This window comes from Schistocerca serialis, chromosome 1 (assembly GCF_023864345.2).
Source record: "Schistocerca serialis cubense isolate TAMUIC-IGC-003099 chromosome 1, iqSchSeri2.2, whole genome shotgun sequence".
Taxonomy (NCBI): domain Eukaryota; kingdom Metazoa; phylum Arthropoda; class Insecta; order Orthoptera; family Acrididae; genus Schistocerca; species Schistocerca serialis.
Window position 1 is genome coordinate 850,993,513 of NC_064638.1, and position 24,980 is coordinate 851,018,492.

The window sequence follows — 24,980 nt, forward strand, 5'->3', positions numbered from 1 at the left end:
TTAAGCAAATTCCAGTGTTACATTGTTGATTTTCTTTATTTAAATTTACAACTTGTCACCTGAATGTTTTTTTATATTTAATTTTATCTGTTATAATTTCATGTATTGACTCGTTCCATGACCATGGAGACTTCTCCTTAATTTGGCCCCACTGAACAATAAATAAATACATAAAAAAAATAAACAATAGAGCAGGTACATATCCCATCACATATTTATTCATTGTGCTGTGTGTGTTTGTTGTTGCTTTCTTTAACAATTGTAAGTAATCTGGCATTAAAATATTCTGAGACTGCTTTCTTCTTCTTCTTCTTCTTCTTCTTCTTGTTTTAAGGAAGAAAAAACAGTGAACAACCACAAAATCTTGTTGGAAAATCTCCAAAAGTATGGAATTAGAGGTACTGCATTAGAATGATTCTCCTCATGCTTAACAAACTGGAAACAAAAAGTAGCAACAACACATGAACTAAATGCTAGCAAGAACAATAAAAAGTGGAGTTCTTCAAGGATTTGTTCTTGGACCTATCCTTTGCCTTCTGTAAATAAATGACATAGATCTAAGCATTGAATCACAGCTAAATACCTTGTTTGCAGATGACACTAGATCCTTCTTACAGGAAAACCCCAAGACAACTACAATCAAACATAAATAAAGCTATGATCACCTTAATGACTGATTTGAAGGAAATAAGCTAATAATAAATACATTCAAACAATTTTTCTAAACACCTGTTTAAAGAGGGAAGCCTTCAACACCTCTGAATCAAACTCCAGCAGCACACCCCCACAAAACAAAGTTTCTAGGCATATGGCTTCACAATGATTTTAAATGACAGACACACATAACAAAACCATATGTGACACTGAAGAAAGTATGCTACAGCCTAGGTTTGCTTCCTCATCATTCGAGTTGTGCACTTTGCCCAGTTACACAGATGGGATTATATTCTGGGATAGCCCAACTGGTAGCTAGTCATCATCTTGACCCAGAAAAGAGCTGTAAGAGCAACGTAGCACGCATGACAAACAAGTCCCTCTTTCAAAAGTCTTTGAGCCTCCCTTTCCCCTAGTTTTTATTCTAGAAACAGGTAAAGATGTACAGAAAAAAATGTACATGAACACAATACTAGACAAAAAGACAAACTCTTATCTCTAGGCAGTCAGGACATCAGCCTTTAAAACCTCTTCTACAAATAGTGCTATAGAAATGTACAAAGGTTTGCTACACTAATTAAAAGTTGTTTCCTCGTTTTTACTATTTTATAAATGCCTAAAGGCATTATTAGTAGAGACCAGATTATATGCATCATAAAAACCTTAAAATACGCATGATCAAATAATAAAAAAAGTGGTAGTTACTGCGTGCATTATAAATCAAAGTTAAACCTGTCCGTATCAATTACGAGAAAGAGTGCCCGGCCACACAAAAAATCAGTACATTTAGAACGCTGATATTTTCTGAATACTTTCTGGTAGAGGTTAGAAAGGGGGCCTTTCTGGGATTATTTTCTAAAAAATTTGCAAAATGGGGACACTGTAATGCATATAATCCGGTCTCTACTTATCTACTTATTAGTTTCACTGCTTCTATTCAGTGGCAGAATATTTAGACTATGTGAAGTACAACAGACTTGAAGCAAGAATATGCAAAAACTGGTACTGCCTCCTGAAGTAGGCAATTTACTGCACAATTACAATACACTCTGATGTAATACGCATCGTGTGTGTATGCAAGTTACAGACCACAATCTGTACAGATTTACTCAGACAGAAAATATATCAAGGACAAACTCAATTGTGAATTTCATTCACTTTTCACTTACTCCAAACACTTGTTGTGCCATCCAGCCATGATACCTTTTTAGGGTTTCTTCATAAGCCTTCTGTAAAAATAGTATGAGATCTTCAGTGTTTCCTCCTTTGCGAGCATCTTCTCGGATGCACTTAAAAAACGTATATACAAAATTCAGAGCTCTGCAAATTAAAAACAAAAAATTAATTAAAAAGGTGATTATTAAAATTGCAAAATATGCAGATTCTTATCTAATGTACATTTTCTCCAGTGAAAAATTTAAAATTCTTTAATTTCTCAATGCTTTTATAAGCACATAAACATACATCCCCAAGAATCTTATGGGCTGCAGTTCGAGTCATTAGGCTTATTTAACAATAGCTTCTCCACACACAAACCCTCTTATGAATTGCATTGCAGTCAACTGGAATTACAGCAGAAATAAATATGACTCTACTATGAATGATTTAACCTTAATTGAGCACAGCCAGAGGTAAATTGCAAGGTGATTAAAACATTCTACAGCCTCCCTGGGGGATTAAAGGTATTGATAGAAAATATGAGCAATATAATAGATCTTATGCTTAATGTAAGTACAAATTACACCCATTCACATACACTGTTAACAGCATCATAAGACAGAGAAAATTTATTTTTATAATCCATTAGTACATCCCATACCAAAGTGAGGCAGCACCTAGAAAGCACTAGTGGGTCTCTGAGAATACTATGGTATTTGGGATTGGGATGCAAGAATTGCTTTAACTTGGTTTTGCTTCTTGTATCAGCTATAGTGATTTTATATTCAGTGTTAAGTGTTTATTGTTTTCTAAGAGTTGCTTCAAACATTACATATGCCATATTATCAGGTTGTGTTGGGAGTGTTGGTAACACTGCAGACAGGCACTATCTAACACGCCAGCCAATAACTGTGCTGCACAGAACAGAAGTAACAGTCTGTTCACTTGTCAGTACAAGAAGAGTGGATCTCTATGGGTAATAAGCTATGATTATAGCTCAGAGGTAGAAAACACTACTTACAGTAAGAGTACGTCATATGTGTGTTTTAGCTGAAGTCCTCCAGGGGAAGCTGCTTAGTAGAATTCTGTGCAGAGCACAGAAATAGAAATGTTTGGGGTGAGAAAATTCAAGTATTTTCTACATTCCAGAAATTGACGTGTGGGTCTATGTGTGGAATAAATTGGACTGTGACCTCATTAGCACCATAAGAAGCAAGGGTAAACTACAGTTGTTATTTTTCCTGAGGATATGCAGCTATACTTACAGGTTGTTGATGGCATGTTCATGGATAAAAACCCCCATTCAGATCATAGATTGGGGACAATGGACTACTTAGGAGTATGTTGTATCGCTAGGGGGGAACGACATTCTACAGGTTGAAATGGGGAATGTTAGATCCCTCAATCGTGTAGGTAGTTTAGAACATTTAAAAAGATAGGTTGAAATTAGATACAGTAAAAATTAGTGAATCGTTGAATCATGGTAGCAAGATAAATATGACTTTTGGTCAAGTGATTGCTGGTTTATCAACACAAAATCAAAGGGGTAATGCTGAAGTAGGTCTAATAATGAATAAGAATACCGGTACTGCTACTATGAGCAGTACAGTGAATGCATTATCATAGCCAAGATCGATAAAAAGCGAACACCTACTACAGTAGTACAAGTGAGATGAAAATTTGATTGTGATGAGAAACTGGAATTTTACAGAAGTAATGGTTGAGAAGGAAAAACATAGTTGGTTTAGAGGAATGAAAGGGGAAGTTGCCTCGTAGAATTCTGTGCAGAGCACAGTTTAGTAATCGACAGTATTTGGTTTAAGGACCACGAAATATGGTTGTAAACGTGAAAGAGACCTGGAGATACTGAAAGATTTCACACTGGTTACTTATAATAGTAAGACAGAGGTTTTGAAATCAGAATTTACACTGTGAGGCATCTCCTGGGTCAGATGTGAGCTTGCCTGTAATTTACTGATTATGAGTTACAGATTAAAATTAAATAAATTGCAGAATGGTAGGAAATTAAAAAGAGAGGACCTGAATAAAAATTGAAATAGCCAGAGGTTGACGAGTGTTCAAAGATACCATAAGGCAACAATTAACAGCAACAGGGAAATAAATACAATGGAAAATGAATGAGTAGCTTTGAAAGATAAAATAATGAAAATAGTAAATGATCAAATAGGTAAAAAGACAAGGCCCAGTACAAATCCTAGGCTAACACTTGAGGTATTAAATCTACTGATGAAAGGAGAAAGTACACATATGAAGTGGGCAAAAGGATAGACAGGTGTCTAAAAACTGAGACTGAGAGGAAGTACAAAATGGCAGAGGCTGAATGTTTGGATGAGAAATGCTAGACCGCAGAAGCATGTATGACTATAGGAAAGACAGATCGTGCCTATAAAAAATGAAAGAGACCTTTGGAGAAATGAGAAGCACCTGTATGAATATTAAGAGCTTAGATGGCAAGCCCATACTAAGTAAAAAAGGGAAAGCTGGGAGGTGGAAGAAATATACAGAGGGTCTATCTACGGGAAACACACTTGAAGAAAATGTTAGAGAAAAAGAAGAAGAGCAAGTATATGAAGGTGAAATGAGAGGTATGATACTGTACAGCAAATCTGAAAAGGCACTGAAATATTGAAGTCCAAACAGGGCCTCTGGGGTAGATGATATTACCCCAGAATTACTGAGATCCTTGGGAGAGCCAACCTTGACAAAATTATTTTGCCTGGTACGAAGAGACAGTGGAGGCTTGCGTGCCTGACTGAGACAGATAGCCATACTGTGGGTGCAACCAAAACGGAGGGGTATCTGTTGAGAGGCCACCCGCGTGGTTTCTGAAGAGGGGCAGCAGTCTTTTCAATAGTTGCAGGGGCAACAGTCTGGATGAGTGACTAATCTGGCCTTGTAACATTAACCAAAACGACCTTGCTGTGCTGGTACTGTGAATGGCTGAAAGCAAGGGGAAACTACAGCCGTAATTTTCTCCGAGGGCATGCACTTTACTGTATGGTTAAATGATGATGGCATCCTCTGGGATAAAATATTCTGGAGGTAAAATAGTCCCCCATTCGGATCTCCGGGTGGGGACTAATCAGGAGGACGTCATTATCAGGAGCAAGAAAACTGGCGTTCTACGAACCGGAGCGTGGAATGCCAGATCCCTTAATCGGGCAGGTAGGTTAGAAAATTTAAAAAGGGAAATGGATAGGTTAAAGCTAGACATAGTCAGAATTGGTGAATCTCAGTGGCAGGAGGAAAAAAACTTCTGGTGAAGTGAATCAGAATTGGTGAATCTCAGTGGCAGGAGGAAAAAAACTTCTGGTCAAGTGAATACAGGGTTCGAAATAAAAAATCAAATAGGGGTAATGCAGGAGTAGGTTTAATAACGAATTAAAAAAAAAAAAAAAAAATCGGGTGAGCTACTACAAACAGCATAGTGAACGCATTATTGTAGCAAAGATAGACATGAAGCCCATTCCCATCACAGTAGTACAAGTTTATATGCCAACTAGCTCTGTAGATGCCGAAGAGATTGATGAAATGTATGATGAGATAAAAGAAATTATAAAGATAGTGAAGGGAGACGAAAATTGAATAGTCATGGGTGACTGGAATTCGATAGTAGGAAAAGGAAAAGAAGGAAAAGTAGTAGGTGAATACTGAATGGGGGTAAGGAATGAAAGAGGAAGCCGTCTGGTAGAATTTTGCACAGAGCATAACTTAATCATAGCTAACAATTGGTTTAAGAATCATGAAAGACGGTTGTATACATGGAAGAGGCCTGGAGATACTAGAAGGTTTCAGATTGATTATATAATGGTAAGACAGAGATTTAGGAACCAGGTTTTAAACTGTAAGACATTTCCAGGGCCAGATGTGGACTCTGACTAAAATTGATTGGTTATGAACTGTAGATTAAAACTGAAGAAACTGCAAAAAGGTGGGAATTTGAGGAGATGGGACCTGGATAAACTGTAAGAACCAGAGGTTGTAGAGTGTTTCAGAGTGAGCATTAGAGAATGACTGACAAGAACAGGGGAAAGAAATACAGTAGAAGACGAATGGGTAGCTTTGAGAGACGAAATAGTGAAGGCAGCAGAGGATCAAGTAGGTAAAATGACGAGGGCTAGTGGAAATTCTTGGGTAACAGAAGAAATATTGAATTGAATTGGTGAAAGGAAAAAAATATAAAGTGCAGTAAATGAAGCAGGCAAAAATGAATACAAACGTATCAAAAATGAGATCGACAGGAAGTGCAAAATGGCTAAGCAGGGATGGCTAGAGGACAAATGTAAGGCTGTAGATACGTATATCACTAGGGGTAAGATAGATACTGCCTACAGGAAAATTAAAGAGATCTTTGGAGAAAAGAGAACCACTTGCATGAATATCAAGAGCTCAGATGGAAACCCAGTTCTAAGCAAAGAAGGAAAAGCAGAAAGGCGGAAGGAGTATATAGAGGGCCTATACAAGGGTGATGTACTCTAGGACAATATTATGTAAATGGAAGAGGACACAGATGAAGATGAAATGGGAAATATGATACTGCTTGAAGAGTTTGACAGAGCACTGAAAGACCTAAGTTGAAACAAGGCCCCCGGGAGTAGACAACATTCCATTACAACTACTGATAGCCTTGGGAGAGCCAGCCCTGACAAAACTCTACCATCTGGTTACCAAGATGTATGAGACAGGTGAAATACACTCAGACTTCAAGAAGAATGCAATAATTCCAATCCCAAAGAAAGCAGGTGTTGACAGATGTGAAAATTACTGAACTATCAGTTTAATAAATCACGGCTGCAAAATACTATCACGACTTCTTTACAGATGAATGGAAAAACTGGTAGAAGCTGACCTCGGGGAAGATCAGTTTGGATTTAGAAATGAACATGTGAGGCAATACTGACCCTATGACTCATCTGAGAAGATAGATTAAGGAAAGGCAAACCTACATTTCTAGACTTAGAGAAAGCTTTTGACAATGTTGACTGGAATACTCTCTTTCAAATTCTGAAGGTGGCAGGGGTCAAATACAGGGAGAAAAAGGCTATTTACAATTTGTACTGAAACCAGATGGCAGTTATACGAGTCGAGGGCCACAAAAGGGAAGCAGTGGTTGGGAAGGGAGTGAGACAGGGTTGTAGCCTATCCCCGATGTTATTCAATCTGCATATTGAGCAAGCAGTAAAGAAAACAAAAGAAAAATTTGGAGTAGGAATTAAAATCCATGGAGAAGAAATAAAAACTTTTCCGTTGACAATGTAATAATGTCAGAGACAGCAAAGGACCTGGAAGAGCAGTTTAACGGAATGGGCAGTGTCCTGAAAGGAGGATATAAGATGACCATCAATAAAAGCAATGGAATGTAGTCAAAGTAAATTGGGTAATGCTGAGGGAATTAGATTAATAACAACAATGAAGAGACAGGCAAAGTGCCCTCAGACTTGGAGGAGGAGGTAATAATTCCTATTCCAAAGAAGGCAGCTGCTGACAGATGTAAATATTACTAAACTATAAGTTCAGTAAGGTATATTTGCAATATACTGACAGGGATTATTTCAGAAGAATGGAAAAACTGGTAGAGGCCAAACACAGGAAAGAGCAGCTTGGATTCTGGAGTAATGTAGGAACATATAAGGCAATACTGGCCCTAGGACTTGCCTTTATAAGCTAAGCTGGGGAGAGGTAAACAGAAATTTATAGCACTTTCAGATTAAAAGACAGGAATTATAAGGTTGTCAAGGCAAAGAGGCTGCAGGAAACATGGAGGAGAAAAAAAAAGATTTTCAGATGTACTGATTCAGCATACAGAGCAGTAAAAACAACATTGAGTAAAATGAAAAGCAAAGCTGCCAAAATTGAGTTCAATGGGAACTGTGCTGTTAAATGCAGAGGGCCTCTGTGAGGGGAAGACTTCTCTAATGACAGAAGAAAAAGTGGGAGTTGATATGGGATTCATCAGGAATCCAGTATTAGAGTCACACTTTAACAGAAATTTAAACACTGGAAAATCCAGGATGGAATGTAACAATACCAGAGAAGGAAAGTTGCTACTCACCATATAGCGGAGATGCTGAGTCGCAATAGGCACAGTAAAAAGATTCACACAATCATAGCTTTGGGTCATTAAGGCCTTACACACACACACACACACACGCGCGCACACACACACACACACACACACACACACACACACACACACACACACACACACACACACACACACACACACACAGTCCTGCAACGTCTGCAGTCTCAGAGACTGCAGATGTGTGTGCAAATTGTGTGTGTGTGTGTGTGTGTGTGTGTGTGTGTGTGTGTGTGTGCGCGCGCTGACAAAGGCATTAATGGCCGAAAGCTATGATTGTGTGAATCTTTTTAACAGAAATTTCGAAGACTTGCGATCAAGTTAGACAGAAAGGATAAATAACATTCCTTCTGACTTAATAAAATCAAGCAACTATTCAAGTTAGTGTGTATAATGCATGCGACTGGAGACATAACATCCAACTGTTGGAAAAATATCATCCATGCAATACCAAAGTCAGCAAAGGCAGACAAGTGTGAGAACTATTGCAAAATCAGTTTAAAAGCTCATGTGTCCAAGTTGATGAATGGAAAAGAAAATTAAGGATATGTTAGATGACGGGCAGTTCTGATGATGTGTCTGATAATAAAAGCAGGGCTTTACTCGACACACATTCATAGGATTGTCTACCTGGAAAAAGCGTTCTACAATGTGAAATGATGCAAAATGTTCCAAATTTTGAGAAGAATCTGTGTAAAAGGGAAAAGTGGATAATACACTACATATACAAAAACCAAGAGGAATAATAATGAGACTGCAAGACCAAGAATGATGTGATCGGATTGAAAATGGTGTAAGACAGGGATGCAGTCTTTTGCCCCTACTGCTCTCAATTTATACATATAAGAAACTATGACAGAAATAAAAGAAAAGTTCAGGAGTGAAATTAAAATTCAGGATGAAAGGATATTAACTGTAAAATTTGCAGATGACATTGCTATACTCAGTGAAGAACTGCAGGACCTGTTGAATGAACTGAAGTCTGATGAGCACATACTACAGATTAAGTGTGAACTGAAGAAAAACTGCTGCAATTAGGCGTAGGAGGAATGAGATTAGTGATAATCTTTATCACCAACATTAGTGATCATGACATAAATGAAGTTACAGAATTCTACTACCTTCGAAGCAAACTAACTTATGGCAGATAAAGCAAGGAAGACACAAAAGGCAGACTCACAGATAAAGAAGGCATTCCTGGCCAAGACAAGTCTGCTAGTGTGAAACATAGTCCTTAATTTGTGAAGAAATTTCTGAGAATGTTGGTTTGGAGTACAGCATTGTATGATAGTAAATCGTGGACTGTGGGAAACTGGAAAAGAAGAGAATCTGAATGTTGAAAATTACGCACACTGATAATATAAGGGACGAGTAGGTTATCCACAGAACCAATAAAGAGAGGAAAATGTGGAAAATATGACACAAAGTAGCGACAGGGTGATTGGACACATCTTACATCAGGGAATAATTTCCATGGTACTACTGGGAACTATAGAGGGTAAAAAAATGTACAGAAAGACAGAGATGGAATACAGCCAACAAATAATTGATGACATAGGTGCAAGTGCTACTCTGAGATGAAGAAGTTGGCACAAGAAAGGAATTCGTAGCAGGCCACTTCGAACCATTTGGAAGACTAATGATTAAAAAAGAAAGAAAGACTGAGAGAGAGCTTTTGACAATGCTGACTAGAATAAAACACCAGTAAGGTGTCTACAATTTGTACAGGAACTAGATTCCAGTTGTAACAGTCAAAGGACATGAAATGGAGATGGTCTTTGTGAAGGAAATGAGACAGGGTTGTAGCCTATCGCTGATTTTATTTACTCTGTACATTGAGAAAACAAAAAAGGATACCAAGAGAAATGTGGAAAGGGAGCAGAGAGGGTAAATAAAATCTTTGAGGTTAGTCAGTGATATTGTAAACTTGTCAGAGGCATAAAATGACATGGAGGAAGAGCAGTGGAAAGGAATAGGTTGTGCCATAAAAAGAGGTTATAAAATGAGCAACCAAAAAAGTAAAAGAATGGCAATGGAATGTAGTCTAACTAAATAAGCTGATGCTGAAAGGATATGAAATGCAGATTGGCAATAGCAAGAAAAACATTTCTGAAAAAGAGAAATTTGTTAAAATTGGAAATTTCTGGTAACGTCTTATGGGACCAAACTGCTGAGGTCATCGGTCCCTAAGCTTACTCATTACTTAATTTAACTTAAACTAACTTATGCTAAGGACAAAACACACACACACACACACACACACACACACACACACACACACACACACACGAGGGAGGTCTTGAACCTCCGACGCAGAAATTTGTTAACATCAGATATAAATTTGTAACATCAAATATGAATCTAAATGTTGGAAAGCCTTTTCTGAAACTATTTGTATGGAGTGTGGCCTTGTACAGAAGTGAAACTTGGACAAGCAGTTGAAACAAGAGGAGAGTAAAAGCTTTTGACTTACTGTGCTACAGAAGAATACTATATTGAAGGAGATGGATAGGTGAAGTAACTAATGGTTAGGTACTGAATAGAACTAGGGAGAACAGAAATTTATGGCTCAGCTTGGCTACTAAAAGGCATCAATTTATAGGATACACCCCCACCCTGAGGCATCAAGGAACAGTAGACTTCGTAATGGAAATAAGTTCTGGAGGGGCAGGAGGGGGGGGTGGGGATGGATGCTGTGGAGTGAGGCCAAGATTTGACTGTGCTAAGCAGCTTCAAATGGATATATGTTGCAGCAGTTATGAAGAATGAAGATGCTTGCTCAGGATAGACTAGTGTGGAGACCTGTATCAAACTAGTCTTTGGACTAAAAATGACAACAACAAATAATAATATTCACTCTACTCTTACAGTTTGTAGATTACTGTTATTTGATAATTACCAATGTAGCCATGGAAATATGTTACTTAAATGTGTACATGCACAAACAGAATATAGCAGTTTAATAATTGTAACTTGTTTGTACAATTGCTTCATTTTGTTAGTGTATATTTTAACTCCTTCCACATCCACAAAGCTTTTCCTTCATGGTAGGATTTATGTAAATGACAGATGAATGAAGTTGTGGTCTGAAATTTGCTTAATTCTTCTTATGCTGATATGCATTATATGGGCTGCCAATAAAATCAAATGAATCGTCCCCATACATCAGAACTACATATTTGCTGGTCCTGAGACAGACCTGTGTGCAATACTGTCCTTAGTTCATGTAGTCATTGAGATTCTTTTATAAAGGAGAACATTAAGGAACATATTATGAGATGAGATCCGCATTAATAATGATAAGCAACTGCTATTTGGTTTCTGGTGTTACATATCACTTCAGCCAGAAGAGTGATGTGTATTTGTACTTATGTAAGTCTGCAGGCTTTCATGGCTGTTGTCACCAAGTTAAAATCTGGGTCATTAGGCCGCATCATGTTTCTTCTAAAATGTTCGATGTTTGGACCCCTCTGCTGGGATCTTCCTCAGGATGGATCTTTTGGTGTCCACTACTGCTAGAAAACTCTTCTAGCAGTAGTGGACACCAAAAGATCCTGAGGAAGATCCCAGCAGAGGGGTCGAATGTTGAACAATTTAGAAGAAACATAACGCGGCCTAATAACCCAGAAGATTTTAACTATTTCTACTTACATCTACAGCAACACTCAGCTAACCATCATGTGGTTCATGGCAGAGAATACATCCCACTGTACCAGTTAGTAGGGTTTCTTCCCGTTCCATTCATGTATTGAGTGTGGGAAGAATGACTGACTGAAGGCCTCTGTGCATGTAATAAATATTCTAATCTTATTAGCATCCCTAAGTGAGTGATACATATGGGGTTGTGCTATATTCCTAGAGTCGTCATTTAAAGTAGGTTCTTGGAGCTTTGTTAACAGACTTTCTTGGGCTAATGTGTCTCTTCACGAGTCTGCCAGTTCAGTTCCTTCAGTATCTCTCTGACCTTTTCCCATGGATCAAACAAACCTGTGACCATCCATGCTGCCCTCCTCTGCATACTTCCAACAACCCCTCTCAATCCTATTTGGTACGAGTCCCACACACTTGAGCAATACTCTAGAACTGTTGCACAAGTGATTTGTAAGCAATCTCCTTTGTAGACGGACTGCACTTTCCCAGTGTTCTACTAGTAAACCGAAGTCTACCATCTGGTTCACCCACAACTGAACCTATTTGATCATTCCATGTCATAACCCTACAAAGTGCAACAGCCAGGTATTTTGTATGAGTCAGCCGATTCCAACAGTGACTCATTGATATTATACTCATAGGATATTACATTTTGTGAAGTGCACAATTTTACATTTCTTAACATTAAAAGCAAGTTGCCAATCCTTGCACCACTTTGAAACCTTATCAAGATCTGACTGAATATTTACGCAACTTCAGTCAGGCAGTACTGCATCATAGATAACTGTATCATCTGCAAAAAGCCTGCAAGGTCACTGATACAGAACATAAAGGGCAAGGGTCCTAACACTTCCCTGGAGCACACCTGAAGTTAACTTCTGCATCTTATGTTGACTCCATCCAATATAACATGCTGTGTCCTCCCCACCAAAAAGTCCTCAATCCACTCACAAATTTCACTTGATACCCTATATAATGATACTTTTGACCATAAACGTAGTGTAGTACTGAGTCAAATGCTTTTTGGAAACCAAGAAATACTGCATACACTTGATTGCCTTGATCCAATGATCAATATTTTCAGAATCCATGGTGGCTGGGATTGAGCAAGTGATTCAGTTCAAGGTACCTCATTATGTGTGAACTCTGAATTTGTTCAAGCATTCTATAACAAATCGATATTGGATGGTAGTTTTGTTGATCACCTCTATTACCCTTGTTGTTTGTTTTGTTTTGTTTTAGGGCGCAAAAACAATTGGGGTTATACGCACCCGAGTCAAAACTTTAGCACTCGAAGACAGAGAGGTGTTAAAAACAACTATATGTCAATGCCAACTGACATAATAGAAGACAGCTAAAAACAAGCACATGGAAAAAGAGCTAAAAAAGAACACCATACAGAAACGGAGGTCCAAAACTAAAAATTAAATGGCCTTCACCATATTGCTTTGGCAGATAAAAAGTAAAACGCGGTCAACATCCCGCGCGTCATTTGCTAAAACGGCTGATAACTCAGACAGCCAACCCAAACGAGAACGTAAAAGTTCAAAAAAATGGACATTCCATCAGGAAGTGGTAGACAGTTAAAACTTGGGCATAATGTGTACAAAGTGGTGGGGTAGAGCCACTTACCAAACGACAATATGTAACCAAGTTAAAATACCTCCTCCCAGAGGGAGGGCTGAGAGGAGGTCATCTAAGCCACTGGGAGAGGCTTAATAAGCCGAAGCTTATTCCTGTGGAGAGAGGACCATTGGTGATGCCAAAGGGGCACCACCTCCTGACAGACGGCGACACAGAGATCATTGGACGCAATATAGGTATTTGCAGGCTGAGGTACTAGGACCGCAGCTTTGGCAGCAGACTCGTTTCCTGCCACCGACATGACCAGGAACTCACACAAACATCACACTGGCTCCACCAGGAGTGAGTAGTTGACAGTTTTCCTGGACCCGCTGCACTAAGGGATGGGTGGTGCACAGTGAACATAGACTGTGAGGGGCACTGAGTCTGAGCAACGGACACAATTGAAAATGCTGTGTCGCTGGATGTACTCTGTAGCCTGATACAAGGCGAAGAGCCTGGTTGTAAATGAGTGTGCAGGAAGCCGATATCGAAAGACATGGGTGCCAATGACGAAGGCACATCTGACCCTCGGTCAGTTTGAAAGACATTAGTGTATACAAAGGTACTATTGCGAAGTTCCATGTGAAGGTCGTGAAACTGAAGGCAAAAGACCAAGTGGAGTAATGTTCTGAGGAAGCAAATGAAGGTCAAGGTTAACATGGGCTGCTTCATGAAGTCAAAGTGGCGATTGGTTCACACACACCGGGAAAGGTGCAGGTAGTGCGAAGTTAAGCTGCCGTAGCAAGTGCCGAAAGTTGACTCCAGGAGGTAACAGAGAAGAAGGATGAGCCCCATACTGACGATCAAAGGAATCGTCAAAGGAGGAGGCATAGGATGGGTGGCCATGCATGGCAGACAAACGGCATACATACCTGCTGATTAGGAAGTCACAACAGTAGGACAGTGGTAGTTCAGCAGCTTCAGCATACAAACTCTCAACCAGACTGGTGTAAAAGGCACCTGTGGCCAAACGGATGGTGGATAGTGTTGAGATGGCCTAAGAGGGATGGGTGTGCAGACGCATAAACAAAGCACCCGTAATCGAGTTTCGAATGGACAAAGGACCAGTACAAATAGAGGAAGGTGGTTTCGATCGGTACCCCAGGAATTACCATTGAGGACACGTAGCACATTGAGGAATCGTGTACAGTGGGCTGCCAGGTAAGAGACATGGGAGGATCAAGAGTGTTTCCTATTGAGCATGAGCCCCAGGAATTTCGTAGTTTCAACGAACGGAAGGGCATCAGGCCCAAGATGTAAAGATGTTGGGAGAATCCACTTACCGTTTTCCTGGATAAAGGTGTCCGACAAGGCAGAACCCACACGCACCTTGAAAACTTGATCTTTTAAAAATGCCTGAAGGAAACAGGACAGGTGCCCACAGAAGCCCCATGTGTAAAGAGTACGCAGGATACCAGTACTCAGGCAGCTGTCTGAGGCCTTCTCCAAATCGAAAAACACGACCACAGTCTGGGATTTCCCCAAAAAACCATTCATTCATGACATGGGTGAACAAAGTAACGAGCTGGTCAACTGCAGAATGCCACACTCTAAATCCACACTGTGCATTTGTCAGTAAATTGCAAGACTCGAGCCACCATACCAGCCAGGCATGAATCATGTGTTTCATCACCTTGCAAATGTAAGAGAGATTGGGGGGGGGGGGGTAACTACAAGGAAGGGTTTTGTCCTTACCAGGCTTAGATAATGGTATGACGGTGGCTTCGCGCCTGTATCCGGGAGATGAGCCCTCTGCCCAGATGCGGTTGTACATGATAAGCAGAAAATGCTTGCCTGCAAGAGAAAGGTGCTGCAACATCTGAATGTGGATAGCATCCAGCCCTGGGGCAGAGGATCGGGATGAACTGAGAGCAAGATCGAGCTCCCTCATAGTAATGGTGGCATTGTAGCACTCACAGTTCGAAGAAGGGAGGGGTATCGCCCGAGCCTCCTCTGCTCATTTCTGATGGAGGAAGGCAGGGCGATAGTGGGAAAAGCTTGAAACTTCTGCAAAATGGTGGCCCAAGGTGTTGGAGATACCAATAGGTTCCACGATAACATCGTCTGTAACTGTGAGGCCGGAAATGGGGGAATGGATCTTGGTCCCAGAGAGCCATCGGAGGTTGGCCCACACAACGGAGGAAAGGGTGGAACTGTTAAAAGAACTAGTGAATGAAATCCAGCTAGCTCATTTGCTGTCCCAAAGAACGTGATGACACTTTGCACGCATCTGTTTATAATGAATGCAGTTTGCCACCAAAGGATGACAGTTTAGAATGCGGAGAGCCATGTGTGAATTGCATCACGGCATGCCTTAGTCCGCCAAGGGATGGAGACATGACATGGTAAAGAGGAAGTGCGAGGAATGAACGTCCTGCAGCAGTAAGGATAATGTAGGTGAGATAGTCCACCTGGTCATCACAACTGGGGAAATCCTGTTCTTCAGAGGACATCAGGGAGGAGTAAAGCTGCCAGTCAGCCTTAGTAAGCTGCCATTTGGGTATGCATGCGGATAGGGTAGGACTCAGCAAACGGAGAGCACAGGGGAAATGGTCACGTCAGTAGGTGTCACAAAAAGTGGACCACTCAAGACTATGGGCAAGCTGGGCAGTGCAAAAGGATAGGTCCAAACGGGAATAGGTGTGCAGGAGTCGGATAGGAAAGTGGGTGCTCTAGTGTTTAGGCAGAAGAGGTCAAGTTGGTTAAGAAGGTCAGCCAAGAGGGCACCTCTCTGACAGGTCCTGGGAGAACCCCAAAGGGGATGATGTGCATTAAAGTCACCTAGTAGCAAAAATGGGGGAGGTAGCTGCCCAATAAGGTGAAGGAAGTCTGCCCTGGTGACATCGAATGATGGAGGGACATAAATGGTACAGAGGGAAAAAGTCCGGCGGGTAAAGAAAAGGTGAACTGCAACAGCTTGAAGACGGGTAGTCAGGGAGATGGGTTGACTATGGATGTCATCCTGTATGAACAGCATGACACCCCCATGAGATGGAATGCAGACCTCAGGGGGGAAGGTCAAAACGAATCACAAAGTAATGTGAAAGCTCAAAGCAGTCGTGAGGGCACAATTTCATTTCCTGAAGGCAGATTACAATGGGATGCTGTGATGCTAAAAGGAGCCATAAATCCTCTTCTTTGGACTGAAGGCCGCAAACGTTACATTGGAAGACTGTCATGAAGAGGAACAGATGTAGGGGTATCAACTCAGCGACCGCCGAGTGAGAGCTAGTGTAGAGTCACTACTAAAGGCCACAGAAGCAGAAGGATCCTGGTCCATGGGGTCCAAACAAGCATCAGCGTGCTTGTGCGGTTGGTCTGTGGAGTCCAAGCTGAAAAACAGTTGGTGGTGCGCACTGGCAATACAGAGGCCGGACGGGCTAGGGTACCACGAGGTGACACTGTTGATGAGGATCTTCAAATTGGCAAAGGAGAAGACCGTTTGCCTTTGGTGGACTTCTTCGAGCCCATCCGGTTAGAGGAAGACTAGGGTGGTGTTTGGCTGGAGGGACGGAGGAAGTCTTCATGGGAGTACTCCTTCTGTCCTTTCTGGCCTACCAGTTGTTTAGCTGGTGGCCATGCCTCTTGAGCTGAGAGTTTGACGGCTTGTTAGACAGCTGGACGGAGGATGGCAATGGCTACCTTGACACTGGGCAATTTCACAACCTCAGAGCTGAATATTAGGTCACATGTCTACGTGGCCATGGCCTTCATAAGCAAGGGGTAACAAGAACACAACTATAGCTACCAGATGGGAGAACACAGGGTTTGCAACTATCCAGTAACTTGCAAGCGACTGGGTAAGGCACCTTTTCCTTTACCTGGATCTCTTTAACAGCCTGCTCATCAAGATACACAGGACAATCCCGAGAGGCGGTGGCACGGCCACCATTGCAGTTGATACAGCTGGGAGAAGGAGGCAGACAATAGTCCTTGAGCGCATCCCTACCACAGGTGACACATTTGGCTGGGTGTCAACAAGATGTTCTGGTGTGGTTGAAATGATGACACAGGTAGCGCATTGGGTTCGAAATGTACGGCTGGACTGTGATAATTTCATAGCCTGCTTTGAGCTTGGATGGAAGCACCACTCTTTTAAAGGTGAGAAAGAGAGAGCGGGTGGGCATTAGGGAGAAATCAACCTTTTTCATTACATGATGGATGGGAATGACACTGTGATTAGAGAGGTAAGATTGGATTTTGGCGTCAGTTAGACCATCAAGAAGCCTGGTGTAAATTACACCATGGAAATAATTCAAAGTTCTTATGGGCCTCGACACGAACGGGGTAACCGTCGAGAAGCAAGGTAACAAGCAGTTATTGTGCTGAGCATCAGAAGTGGTCTCCAAAAGCAAAGTGCCATTCTGTAAGTGATAGCAGGATTTCACAGGGCCAGCAATTGCATCCCACCTTTCTGAATAATAAATGGATTTACCGTGGCGAAGGACTGACTGTCTTCAGTCAGAGGAACCGTGGGCAACGGGAAGGGTCTATGAATCATTAGCCTCATTACATTTGTGTTTTGTAGACATTGAGTGGGAAGATGATTGACTGATTGTGAGAAACTCCCCCATGATTGCCAGCGTCTTTATGGTGCGCTCCTTCTAACTGGGGGGCTCCCTCCACTGTGGGTGCCTTAGGTGATTGTTCACATCTCTGACAGAGGGACCAATCGGTAATTTGGGAAGGTTACAGCTTAGGCAATCACCCCTCTCTGGGCATGGCCTGTATCAGGGAGCTCGGGTGAACCCTACCTGCCGACTTGGGGCTGGAAATTACACGCTACCCAGTCACCTGTCATGCGGCAGACACGTGGGCCGGCCTTCAGGAGCGCACAGGAAGGAAGAAGAAAAAAGAGGATCCTCAAATGCCGAAGTGGAGGAATGAGAGGAGAAGGGAAACAAAGAAAGGAAAAGGGGTCAAAAAACAAAGGTGAGACTGTTCGTATATCAGAGACAGAATGCAGAACATTCCCAATAATATCCCAGACATGTTCCCCAAGGGAGTGAAAAAAGAATAGCAAGAGGTTAGACATGCAGCACGGAAGGGAAAAAATACTACAAAGGTTGGGGCCCCGCGGTAGCCTAGCAAAAACCCGCCAAAGAATGGCAAGCCCCCTGGGGGGGGGGGGTTATTACCCTTGTTGTAGACAAGTGTGACCTGTGCTTTTCTTTTTTTCAAGAGCTGGGCATGGTTTTTTGTTCAAGGTATACACAATACACTATAGTTAGAATAGGGGCTAACTCAGAAGCAAATTCAGTATAAAATCTGATAGGGATTCCATATGCCCAGGAGCTTTGTTCAGTTTTAATGATTTCAGCTGTTTCTCAATACCACTGACACTAATATTTATTTCATTCATCTTTTAAGTGGTACAAGGATTAAACTGGGGCAGTTCTGGGTTTTTCTTTGTAAAGGAGCATTTGAAAATGAAGTTAAGGAATTCAGCTTTTGCTTTGCTACCTGAGTTTCAGTTCCTGTCTCATTTGCTAGGGACTGGCACTAACTTTGGTGCCACTAACAGCCTTTACATACAATCAGAATCCTTCATTTTCTTCTTACCAACAAATGATACTCATGAATGAGAAATTATAAAACAAGTTATTTTTAGAGAGGCTATTGTGTGAATTTATTGTTTTATCTGTGTATGGAAAACCATGCTGAGGAACAATGTCTTCAAGATGAGATGGCAATAGCAGTAAATTCAGGAGAGGAAGCACCCACATGGAAGTATATATGAGCTCCTTGCATCGCCAGCTTAAAATGGAGAAGTGTGACGTCCCCTGGGTATATACAAAACATGCTGCCAATGGTTATGCTGAATATGAACAAATGAACTATGAACTGAAGTGTCGCTCTGGATGCATCATTCTGCATATAAAGTTGCCTGTCATGGTTTTCAAGTTGGTGGACATTCTGAATAGATGTTTGATGTCATATGAAGGTTAGTCCACATGACTGTGGAAGATGTCCACATAATTATTCAAGAAAAGTAGAAGTTGCTGTATTATAGTTCCTTCCAGCAAGAAGAGGACATTGAGGAGACAAAGTCTACTACCACTACATCCAAAGTAACAGTTAAAGTAAAAGCAGAACAATACTGAATCTCCACTGAATCAAGTACATCCAATCCAACTGGTAAATTACATTTTTGGTGACCATGGGAGGACTTGAACCTTTGTGAATTTGTAGAATGGCACCTACAAGGCCTCAAGTGGTAATATTTATTCATGTTTTGTTTTTGGTAGAACATTACTCCACTCCTACTTTTCTGTATACAGTGAAACCCTGCTGTTACATTTTTCAAGGGACTTCAAAAAAATGATATAAAATTCAGGAAAATATAAAATCTGGAAATAACTTTGTAACCGGTAAACTTCACATGTAGGACCCCCCTTGCAGTTTCGTACACATTATTTATGATATACACTCCTGGAAATTGAAATAAGAACACCGTGAATTCATTGTCCCAGGAAGGGGAAACTTTATTGACACATTCCTGGGGTCAGATACATCACATGATCACACTGACAGAACCACAGGCACATAGACACAGGCAACAGAGCATGCACAATGTCGGCACTAGTACAGTGTATATCCACCTTTCGCAGCAATGCAGGCTGCTATTCTCCCATGGAGACGATCGTAGAGATGCTGGATGTAGTCCTGTGGAACGGCTTGCCATGCTATTTCCACCTGGCGCCTCAGTTGGACCAGCGTTCATGCTGGACGTGCAGACCGCGTGAGACGACGCTTCATCCAGTCCCAAACATGCTCAATGGGGGACAGATCCGGAGATCTTGCTGGCCAGGGTAGTTGACTTACACCTTCTAGAGCACGTTGGGTGGCACGGGATACATGCGGACGTGCATTGTCCTGTTGGAACAGCAAGTTCCCTTGCCGGTCTAGGAATGGTAGAACGATGGGTTCGATGACGGTTTGGATGTACCGTGCACTATTCAGTGTCCCCTCGACGATCACCAGTGGTGTACGGCTAGTGTAGGAGATCGCTCCCCACACCATGATGCCGGGTGTTGGCTCTGTGTGCCTCGGTCGTATGCAGTCCTGATTGTGGCGCTCACCTGCACGGCGCCAAACACGCATACGACCATCATTGGCACCAAGGGAGAAGCGACTCTCATCGCTGAAGACGACACGTCTCCATTCGTCCCTCCATTCACGCCTGTCGCGACACCACTGGAGGCGGGCTGCACGATGTTGGGGCGTGAGCGGAAGACGGCCTAACGGTGTGCGGGACCGTAGCCCAGCTTCATGGAGACGGTTGCGAATGGTCCTCGCCGATACCCCAGGAGCAACAGTGTCCCTAATTTGCTGGGAAGTGGCGGTGCGGTCCCCTACGGCACTGCGTAAGATCCTACGGTCTTGGCGTGCATTCGTGCATCGCTGCGGTCCGGTCCCAGGTCGACGGGCACGTGCACCTTCCGCCGACCACTGGCGACAACATCGATGTACTGTGGAGACCTCACGCCCCACGTGTTGAGCAATTCGGCGGTACGTCCACCTGGCCTCCCGCATGCCCACTATACGCCCTCGCTCAAAGTCCGTCAACTGCACATACGGTTCACGTCCACGCTGTCGCGGCATGCTACCCGTGTTAAAGACTGCGATGGAGCTCCGTATGCCACGGCAAACTGGCTGACACTGACGGCGGCGGTGCACAAATGCTGCGCAGCTAGCGCCATTCGACGGCCAACACCGCGGTTCCTGGTGTGTCCGCTGTGCCGTGCGTGTGATCATTGCTTGTACAGCCCTCTCGCAGTGTCCGGAGCAAGTATGGTGGGTCTGACACACCGGTGTCAATGTGTTCTTTTTTCCATTTCCAGGAGTGTATGTGTGTAACAGGCATCAAAATATTCGTTAGGGACTAGGTTAGTATCCAATAATGGTTATCCTAATTTTCTACTATGTAACTGGAACTGGTAAACTGTCTGGGAAGTAGAACCGTTTGACTTAGTTTAATTAATCGTAATTGATGTCTTTGGAAAGCCTGTTGTGTCATTCATAATTTAAATAATGAAACATACATATTTTTTCATGCTTACCATGATGCTTTCCAAGATTTTAAAGGTACTTTGCCCCCTCCTTCACACACACACACACACACACACACACACACACACACACACACACACACACACAAAGAAATACATACGTAAATATTTGCACTTGGCAACGAGAATAATTTCTCAAAACGCATTTCTGTAAGCATGAAAAACTACTTAACCGGTGCAGCGTTTCATTATTTAAACTGGAAACATCTGAGTGACACAAAAGTGTCAACCAGCACTACAAGTGGTCAAACAATGAAACACGTGAAATGTCCTTTCGAACTGACAAGATGAGCGCAACAATCACAAAGTTGCGCATGCACAGTAGACTGAAAACTGTTGTGAATGAACTTAGTATACTGAATTCACAATACTGTTTCTGGTTGCTTATGTAAACATGCCAAAATTGATTCTGGAAATCTGTTCCTAGCTGCCTGTTTTCCACATCCACAATTGATTTTTGCTCCCATGTAAATGAACAATTTTTGAAATGTACTTGGATTGTCAGTTCATGTCTTGTGATCAAAATATCGACTTATATGGACGGGGTGACTTATTGTGCATTGAAGGTGAAGCAGAATTATTGGACTGAGCATGAAACTGTCTACCTCTAACATTTAACTGAAGAGAAATAATGATTAAGCTGACTAAATCAAAAACCGTAACAGCTGTTTTCCAGATGTCATAACTAACTGGGTTAGCAAATCCGCTTCAGACCTGGACATGTAAACATGACAGCAAAAAATGGTTTCCAAAATTTGGTTTTAATCTTTTGGAAAATGTGGCGCATGTAGACATAGTGACTCCCTCTGTTACACCAAGCAGAGGTTGTTCCAAGTTTTACAGATTCAGATTCTTTGAATAGAGTGTCCTGGTTTCAAGAAACTTAACCACATGACATTTCTATACACTGTTTAAAGGCCAATGTCATGCCTGCATCATTTTATGTTAATTACATCAGTTTTATTTCCACGAACATTGTTTCATAAAGCGTAGGTCATGGAACAATTACAGATATGTTAATGCAACATTGGGTGCACATTAACATTGTGAGCATAGGAAATTTGACAGGGGTGATAAGAATTGTCACAAACGATGGGGAAACGTTAATTCTGTGAATATAAAAGTGGGGTTATACTGTACTTGAAGTACATTTTCTCTAACTATCTCAATTGGAGGAAGTAATCAGGTTGGATGCACATGGAGACGTATTGGCAGAGTCAACAGTGGTTTATCACTTTCAATGTGAGAAATATAAGAGCAATTATTTTATAATTGTAACAGTATCTAGGTCCCCTTCAGGATTGATGCCTTGTTGTGCTATCTGTCAGATAGGGGAAAACAAATTATTATTTGTGGGGACTTCAATGTTGATTCACTGAAAGAGTGTAATAGGAAGAATTACCTGGCAGTCTTGCTCGGTTCTTTCAATTTGACATCTGTCATTAATTTTCCTACTTGGGTAGTAAAGAACAGCAGCACATTGATAGATAACACTTTTATAGACCAAAATAAGCTTAAAAACATAAATTCTTGTCCTGTTGAGAATGGCCTTTCTGATCATGGTGCTTAGCTAGTTACAGTATATGACATAGCTCCATTCAGTAATTCAAAACTACCCTCCAAAGTTGTGCATTCAATTAATGACTCAACAATTAGAATTTCAGAGAAAATCTTCAGCAGTTAGACTGGGATGAGGTGTACAACGAACCCGATGCTAATTTAAAATATAACTTATTTCATGATACACTTGTAAGAGAATTTGAAAACTGTTTCCCCAAGAAAGTAATTAAATGTAATTATAAGAAACCATGCAAAAACCTTGGCTTACTAAAGGAATAAAAATATCTTGTAGCCACAAAAGGGAACTATATCTAACAACAAGAAAGAGTAATGACCCAGAAACAGCCAAATATTATAAAAACTACTGTGCTACATTAAGAAAGGTTATTAAAAAGTCCAAAAGCATATGCATCATGTCTCAGATTAATACCTCTGATAACAAAATCAAAACAATTTGGAAGATTATTACAAGGGAGACAGGGCAACCAAGAGTACAGTACCATCAAGGCGAACGGAAACTTGACAAACAACAAGCTGGAAGTCGAAAACCTTTTGAATAATCATTTTTTAAATGTTGTAGAGAAAATAAGATCTAAATGTTCATTAGAAGAAGCAAGGCAGTTAATGGAAGAGACCTTACCCACACCATTTGATACAACTGAAATTCCACCCACCTCTCCTTCTGAAATTAGGAAGATAATAAACTCTCTTGAGAATAAAAACTCACTTGGAATTGATGGCATTTCCAGCAGGATAGTAAAAGCTTGTTCCCAAGAGATAAGTGGGATTCTTAGCCACATATGTAATAGCTCTTGGAAGCAAGGTATTTTCCCAGATAGACTTAAGTATGCCATTGTTAAACCACTGCATAAAAAGGGGATACGTCTGATGTCAACAACTACTGCCGAATCTCTCTTCTGACTGCCTTATCCAAAATTCTTGAAAAAGTAATGTATTGTAGAGTAGCTTCACACGTTTGTAAAAATAAAGTTTTAACAAAATGTCAGTTTGGTTTCCAGAAAGGTTTTTCAACGGAAAATGCTATATATACTTTCACTAATGAAATATGAAATACTCTGAGTAACCGGAAGTCACCCGTTGGGAATTTTTGTGATCTCTCAAAGGCTTTTGATTGTGTAAATCATGGAATACTTCTAGATAAGCTCAAGTACTGTGGTGTGAATGGGACAATGCTCAAATGGTTTAAATCATACCTTACTGGAAGAGTGCAGAAAGTTGAAATAAGCAGTTCACATAATACGCAAAAAAAACTGGTGATTTCTCAAACTGGGGAACAATCAAGCATGGGGTGTTGCAAGGTTCGGTCTTGAGTCCTCTTCTGTTCTTAATATATATTAATGACTTGCTATTCTATATTCACGAAAATGCAAAGCTGGTACTTTTTGCCGATGATACAAGTATAGCTATCACACCCAACAGACAAGAATTAACTGGTGAAATTGTAAACGATGTTTTTCAGAAAATCATTAAGTGGTTCTCTGCAAATGGGCTCTCATTAAACTTTGACAAAACACAGTACATACAGTTCCACACAGTAAATGGAATGACACCATTAATAAATAAAGACTTCGATCAGAAATCGGTAGCTGAGGTAGAATATTCAAAATTTCTAGGTGTATGCATTGATGAGGGGTTGAACTGGAAAAAAAAAAAAACACACTGAAGATCTGCTGAAACGTTTGAGTTCAGCAACTTATGCTATTAGGGTCATTGCAAATTTTGGTGATATACATCTCAGTAAATTAGCTTACCACACCTATTTTTATTCTCCACTTTCGTATGGCATCATATTTTGGGGTAACTCATCATTGAGTAAAAGAGTGTTCATTGCACAAAATTAATTGTTGGTAAGGCGGGTACCAGGTTGAGATTCATTGGGAGAGTGCTTAGAAAATGTAGTCCATCAACAAAGGAGGTGGCTTACAAAACACTCGTTTGACCTATACTTGAGTATTGCTCATCAGTGTGGGATCTGTACCAGATCGGTTTGACGGAGGAGATAGAGAAGATCCAAAGAAGAGCGGCGCGTTTCGTCACAGGGTTATTTGGTAACCGTGATAGCGTTACGGAGATGTTTAATAAACTCAAGTGGCAGACTCTGCAAGAGAGGCGCTCTGCATCGCGGTGTAGCTTGC

General features: G+C 41.2%; 1 protein-coding gene across 1 annotated transcript in view; it reads right to left on the reverse strand.

Annotated features, from left to right (window-relative positions):
- Positions 1-24,980, reverse strand: part of LOC126485241 (glycolipid transfer protein) — a 77,013-nt gene that overhangs the window by 11,972 nt on the left and 40,061 nt on the right. The window contains exon 4 of the mRNA XM_050108861.1: positions 1,824-1,974. Coding sequence (XP_049964818.1) covers positions 1,824-1,974 — 151 coding nt within the window. The remainder of the gene's footprint in view (positions 1-1,823; positions 1,975-24,980) is intronic.